This window comes from Triticum dicoccoides, chromosome 6B (genome assembly GCF_002162155.2).
Source record: "Triticum dicoccoides isolate Atlit2015 ecotype Zavitan chromosome 6B, WEW_v2.0, whole genome shotgun sequence".
NCBI classification, from domain to species: domain Eukaryota; kingdom Viridiplantae; phylum Streptophyta; class Magnoliopsida; order Poales; family Poaceae; genus Triticum; species Triticum dicoccoides.
The window spans coordinates 577293867-577300973 of record NC_041391.1 but is presented as its reverse complement, the minus strand read 5'-3'; the positions used below and the strand labels follow the sequence as shown (position 1 = coordinate 577300973).

General features: G+C 45.5%; 1 protein-coding gene across 1 annotated transcript in view; it reads left to right on the top strand.

Moving 5' to 3' along the window:
* The first annotated feature begins 2149 nt into the window (after nucleotides 1-2149).
* LOC119325183 (ADP-glucose phosphorylase-like) overlaps nucleotides 2150-7107 on the top strand; it is a 7071-nt gene continuing 2113 nt past the window's right edge. Inside the window, exon 1 of the mRNA XM_037598933.1 lies at nucleotides 2150-2710. Within this exon, the coding sequence (XP_037454830.1) occupies nucleotides 2216-2710 (495 nt within the window). The 5' untranslated portion in view covers nucleotides 2150-2215. The remainder of the gene's footprint in view (nucleotides 2711-7107) is intronic.

Sequence of the window (7107 nt, the reverse complement as noted above, 5' to 3'; positions counted from 1 at the left end):
AGGGGAATCAAAATTTCTTTGGTGGAAGTGTAGATCTAGGTCTCCTCCCTCAATCCCTTGCAAATCAACAACTTTGGTTGGCTAGAGTAGGAGACCAGGCAAAATGAAGCTTGGGGCATTAATGGATGAGAGAGGAAGGCTAGAGATAGGTGGGAGGTGGAAGAACCACCTCCTTAAATAGTCCCACCTCAATTCTAACTATTGCGCGGCAAAAAGCACTGGAGTGGTACGACCGCTCGGGTGAGCGGTACAACCGCTCTAGGAAGAAAACCCTAGTTGCAATGGCCATAACGGGACAACTGCCCTGACCACTGGCTGTATCAGTTATTAGGGAATAGTTGGAACAACCGTTGCACAGCCGCTCGAGTACTGCGCCCAACACCGAGGGAAATCACCCCTGAGTAGTGGTTGGGGCGGTACAAGCGCTAGTTCAACTGCCCTACTAGCACATGAGTGTGCAAGAGCATGGTGCCCCCATGCTTTGGTTTTGGTAATTGATGGCAATTCTTATGGACTAATGGTTGCTTTGAATGTTACTCGAAGGGTTTATCCATAGACAATTCTTGAAGATCATATGTTGGCTTCAAGGTCGGATATAGAAGAATATGTGTTGACCAAGGTGTTATTCAAGGAGTTCCAAAGATTGGTCATGTGAGAGTTTGAGCATATTGCAAACATGTCTTGAAGAAGAAGACTGTGTGAGCATTCATGTCTACCTTTAAGACATCATCTTAATGAAGAGAGAAGATAAGATACAATGTTGATCAAGACTAAAAGCTAAGAGTGGATTCAAGTTTATTAACACATAAAGCATAGAAGACGTACCGAGTGAGATCAAGCGATTTCATGGTATGGTAAACATTGTCCATTGTGCTTTGTGTACTAACCCAAGATCTATGTGAGGTTGCTTTGTGGAGTTAGTTATGTTTTCATGGGCTTACATTCAAAAGGAAGATCTCATATAACCCATGGAGGATAGCATCAAGTGGTAATCGTCATCAAGGTTGCATTGTGCAAGTTCAACTGGAGCATCACGAAGAGAGCACATGCTTGAAGCTTGCCGTCCATTCTGATGATAATGGACATGTAAAGGTATGCCGAAGAGAGGATCACCCATAATGGAGTATGAGGGAGCAGTTTAGTAGTCTTCATCGAGTCATCGCAAACAAGAAAGGTGGTCCAACTTGAGGAGGTCAAAATCATCATCATTTAGCTCAAGTGGACTATGTGCAAGGCAAATGTAACCTTGATAAGTTTTCTATCTTACCGGCCTCATGATGTCAGTTGGGAGACCGGGTTATAGGATCGATAGCCTGGTCATATCGTTCGTAGAGAGTTCAAACTTTTGCATCTTTAGCATCATCTTTCTTGGTTCTTATTGGGTTTTCTCTATGTGAGTTTCAGAGCTTGTGGTTATCTTCATGACTAGCTCAAGTTCATCGAAAACGGATTTCATATGCATCCTTTATTTCATTTTCGGTGTTGGATATTTTGCCGGTTCTTATTTGAGCAAGGGTTCTCACCCTTCTATTATTGGTATTTTCTCTATTGCTGGTTCTTAATATATCCAACAAGTTTGCGTTCCTTGACTTTTGAGTTCGTTTGTGGAAGTTATGGCAGTTTTGATCTTACTTGTTTACCCGCTCCTGTTGTACCGCGTGTGCTAGCGGTTGTACCGCTCAATCCTTGGGCGACCAAGGGTTTGCTTGTGTGATCATGCATAATATGATCGTGGAGGATGAGTGTGATGACAACATCTATGGCCAAGGGTTTGATTTTCAGGATGAAAATGTTGAGCCTGAGCACCAAATACCGGCAACATTTGAACAATTCATCCAATTTTATCGTGAAATACGTGATTGACATACTCATATGCAGCTTCAAGATGACTTGATTGAGCACATGTGGACTCACATTGACAACCAATAGAAGTATCGCTTCATTTCCTTTTTCATGTATTCAAGACAACTTTGATAGAGTATAAAACTATTTGTATGTTTTTATTCAGACGCGAATCTATTTGATTGTAAAACTATTTGCTATGCCTGATTTTGATTTAAAAAATGAATGCGTAGGCCTTCAGCCGGCCATGACATACAAGATGTCAATGCACGGTCAATGAATGGACAAAATCCACCCAAAACGAACGTCGGTGCTCATCGACCAAAAATACCTCGGCGCAAGCGTCGTCCACTCCTGCGAGCACGGAAAGTCAATGGCAGAAGCTTCTAGAATCTCCGAGGCGCGCCGCGACGCCGTGTTCGCGCGGTGGGTGATTTTCTCGCCGGCACGCTCCCGTCGCCCCACCGACCTCAAGTCCCACGGCCCGGCAAACCCTAGCCCCGGCCCCGACGATGGCGCCCCCAAGCCGTCCTGCCCCTTCTGCCTCGGTCGCGAGTCCGAGTGCGCGCCGGAGATATTCCGCGTGCCGGCTCCCGATGAGTCGCTGCCGTGGCGGATCCGCGTGATTGAGAACCTTTTCCCAGCGCTGCGGCGCGAGGCGGCGCCGCCCGCACCGGAGGACGAGGAACCCGTCGGCGCGGGGGAATGCGCCGTGAGGGGGTTCGGGTTCCATGACGTGGTCATCGAGACGCCGCACCATGAAGTCCGGCTATGGGATCTGGACGCGGAGGGGGTCCGCGACGTCCTGCTTGCGTACGCGCGTCGGGTGCAGCAGCTGGCTGAGCACCCAGCGGTGAAGTATGTTCAGGTACTTCTCTGTTTTAAGTTCAGCCCTTCGTCTTGGATAGCTAGGTCCAATACCTGGGCGTATAGTATTTGACAATTGGTAAAACTTCGTAGGGTAAGGTTCCATCTCTATAGGTCATAGAGAAATGGCAAGCAAACAATGCAATGCCTTTAGAAGGTGCTCCTAGCCCCTTGGCAGTTGCTATCTAGAAGTTAGTAGAACTAAAAAAATGGCAATGGGTGTCAAGGAAACTTCTAGTTTTGATAGTTTAGTGTACGAACTAAACGATTTAGGAGTTGGGTGTGAAATCAAACCGATGCAACAGTTGACTGCTAAAAGTAGACTTTCCTAGATATTATGGTGAACTGAGATATGTGTGCAGTCCTACGGTTTCTTGTTTGTTCTCCGTACAATGTACCAATGTTTTGTGTGGTGGTTGGAGTAATCATACAGTATTATTGCCAAAACGGTATGTGATAATTCCTGTGCCATCCGATCTGTTGTGTTTCATGAATTATGCATACATGTGCCTTTTGGCAGCGCAGTTCAAATGCTAATAGCCCAGTATGTATGCTTAGTTTGAGGTCAGGCCATAGTTGTTTTGTATTCAGGGGTACTTTCTGTGGACCCGATGTTTATGTCAAAACCTTTTTGGTATTATTACAGATATGGACAACAGTCATGCACTTTCTAACTGGAATCCGAACAACAAATTTCGAATCCTCTCTGTTCTGTTCTGTTTTCTTTATGCATTTGCATAAGACTAGACATGTTTTTTCTTTTTTTTTTGAGGAACCAGCAGGCGCACTGCCTTTTCATATAGAAGAAGGAAGAGGGTAACCCATGTACGAAGTGGTTCGACACTTTTTTGAGGGGGTTTCTTGTTTGTTCTCCGTACAATGTACCAATGTTTTGTGTGGTGGTTGGAGTAATCATACAGTATTATTGCCAAAACGGTATGTGATAATTCCTGTGCCATCCGATCTGTTGTGTTTCATGAATTATGCATACATGTGCCTTTTGGCAGCGCAGTTCAAATGCTAATAGCCCAGTATGTATGCTTAGTTTGAGGTCAGGCCATAGTTGTTTTGTATTCAGGGGTACTTTCTGTGGACCCGATGTTTATGTCAAAACCTTTTTGGTATTATTACAGATATGACAACAGTCATGCACTTTCTAACTGGAATCCGAACAACAAATTTCGAATCCTCTCTGTTCTGTTCTGTTTTCTTTATGCATTTGCATAAGACTAGACATGTTTTTTCTTTTTTTTTTTGAGGAACCAGCAGGCGCACTGCCTTTTCATATAGAAGAAGGAAGAGGGTAACCCATGTACGAAGTGGTTCGACACTTTTTTGAGGGGGTTTCTTGTTTGTTCTCCGTACAATGTACCAATGTTTTGTGTGGTGGTTGGAGTAATCATACAGTATTATTGCCAAAATGGTATGTGATAATTCCTGTGCCATCCGATCTGTTGTGTTTCATGAATTATGCATACATGTGCCTTTTGGCAGCGCAGTTCAAATGCTAATAGCCCAGTATGTATGCTTAGTTTGAGGTCAGGCCATAGTTGTTTTGTATTCAGGGGTACTTTCTGTGGACCCGATGTTTATGTCAAAACCTTTTTGGTATTATTACAGATATGGACAACAGTCATGCACTTTCTAACTGGAATCCGAACAACAAATTTCGAATCCTCTCTGTTCTGTTCTGTTTTCTTTATGCATTTGCATAAGACTAGACATGTTTTTTCTTTTTTTTTGAGGAACCAGCAGACGCACTGCCTTTTCATATAGAAGAAGGAAGAGGGTAACCCATGTACGAAGTGGTTCGACACTTTTTTGAGGGGAACATGCCGAAACCCCCAAATAAGGAAAAACTCGACTAGCCTATGCCCTCACTTGGCGATTGCCTGGCACCATTTCCCGTTGCTTTATGTCCCCAAAAGCCAGAGATGCCACCTCGAGGTGGGTTAGGCGTGTGCCATTGAAGATACAATGATTCCTCTCCTTCCACAGGTTCCAAACAGTGTAGAGAAGGTGCCCACTGCAGCGGGACCGTGATTCCCCGACTCCATTGAAAGCATGCAATCCCACCAGTCGGAGATGCCCCCAGGGTTCGGGAGAGTTAGGGTAGTTGACTAGTCGTAGTTGCCTCCCCAGACAAGGACTTGATATGATTTCAGGCCGCGACCGCAAAAGGACAATCCTTGCAAAGGTGAGCCGCAGTCTAACTAGCAGCGCAGTTCAAGAGCTAATAGCCCAGTATGTCTATGCTTAGTTTGGAGGTTAGGCTGTAGAGTTGTTTTGTATACATGGTGCATACATGTGCCTTTTGGCAGCGCAGTTCAAGAGTAATAGCCCAGTATGTATGCTTAGTTTGGAGGTTAAGGCTGTGGATTGTTTTGTATTCTGGGAGACTTTCTGTGGGCCTGATGTTTATGTCAAAACCTTTTTGGTATTACTACAGAAATGGACAAGAGTCATGCACTTTCTAACTGGAAGCTGAACAACAAATTTCCAATCCTGTCTGTTCTGTTTTCTTTTCTTTTCTTTTCTTTTCTTTATGCATTTCCATAAGATTAGACATGTTTTTTTTAGGAACCAGCAGGAGCACTGCCTTTTTGATATAGAAGAAGTAATAAGGTAACCCATGTACAACGTTGTTTGACACGTTTTTAAGGGGAACACGTGCTGAAACCCCCAAATAAGGAAAAAAAACTCAACTAGTCTATTCTCTCACTTGGTGGTTACCTGGCAAACGCCATTTCCTGTCGCTTTTATGTCCTCGAAAGCCAGAGATGCCACCTCGAGGTGGCTTAGGCGTGTGCCATTGAAGATACAACGGTTCCTCTCCTTCCACAGGTTCCAAATAGTGTAAGAAGGTGCCCACTGTGGCGGCGCCGCGATTCCCTGGACTCCATTGAAAGCATGCCATCCCACCAGTCAGAGACGCCCCCAGGGTTCGGGAGAGTTAGAGTAGTCGTGGTTGCCTCCCCAGACAAGGACTTAATATGATTCCAGGCCACGACCGCAAAAGGACAATCCTTACAAAGTTGGGCCGCAGTCTCCGGGGCCTGAAGGCAAAGCATGGGGGCCGTGAGGCCATCCCTTAACCGCCAACATGTTGGCCGTGAGCCTCCTGCCGTGGAGAGCAAGCCAGGAGAAGAGTTTGCATTTTAGCTCAGCATGGGTGGACCAGATCTATTCCTTCTAGTAGCAATTTTGAAAAGGCAGGCATCACATGCTTCAGCTGCCCATGTCCGCTCTAATTATCATGCCAGAATAAAGCCCTCTGCCCATTTCCAAAGGTGTTGGTAGTAGAAGCCCAGAAGAGATCCATATTTGTCGCAAGGGAGTAAGTAGCCCACCCATGGGCGCTTGGGGTCAGTCCATTGCAACCAAGGCCATCGCAAACGCAAGGCCCTGCCAAATCTGTCTATGTCGGCAATACCCAGACCACCCAGCCCCTTTGGCCGACACACAGTTTTCCAATTCACGAGGGAGTGGCCCGCCTGAATGTCATCACCGCCATCGCCATGCTAGACGAAAATGCGGGTGTTGATTGACAAATAGTGAAAAACTGCACTATTTTCAATCAACATGTCTAATCAGCCCCTTTTGACAAATAGTTCAATTTTCACTCAGTGTGTTGCTCTCATACTCAGCTCTCTTTATTGCACTGCAACACAACATATCTGTGCTTATAGGAACCCCTTAGCTGATTTGAAGAAATGGCAATTATAAGGTAATGTCAATGCTTCAGTGGCTTGTTTCAACTCTTTGATCATAGTTACACTGGCTAAGTACTCGTACGTTGCTATGGAAGTTAAACGCTCATGCATTGGTTGCATTGGTATTGAAGTTCTTGTATCGCATAAGTTGTTTAAACGCTTCGTTATATTCCCTAACTCTCTGCATATAAAAATATTAATTACTTGTATGCAATTATTTATATATATTAGGCTATTCATAGCGGTGAGCTAATTTAGACTAGTAACATGCATATGTTACTAGTCTATGTTACTAATTCCATAGTGGTATGTGTGATAACATAAATAACTTTATTTATTACTTTGTAGTCATTTTATTAGGTAGCGCTATGTGATGGTAACATATTATGTTACTCCATTTGTTTTTGTCATTTTTAATTACTTGCCAAATCATTTTTTGGGCAAGGGGAAGTGGGCCGGGGCGGGGAGGGTTAAGGCCGACGGAGATGTGCCGGCGCAGGGCGCGGCGGCCGGCAGCCAGCAGACGGGCTGGACGCCGGAGCCAGAAGAGGCGCCCCGCCGCCACCATCCTGGGAGTCTGCTCGGGCTTCGCCAGCCGCTTCTCCGATGACGGCGAGGTGGCGGGAGGGTCGGGGAGGCCCCCCGTCGACCGTGGTTAGTGCTCCCCCGCCGCTGAAAGAGGGAG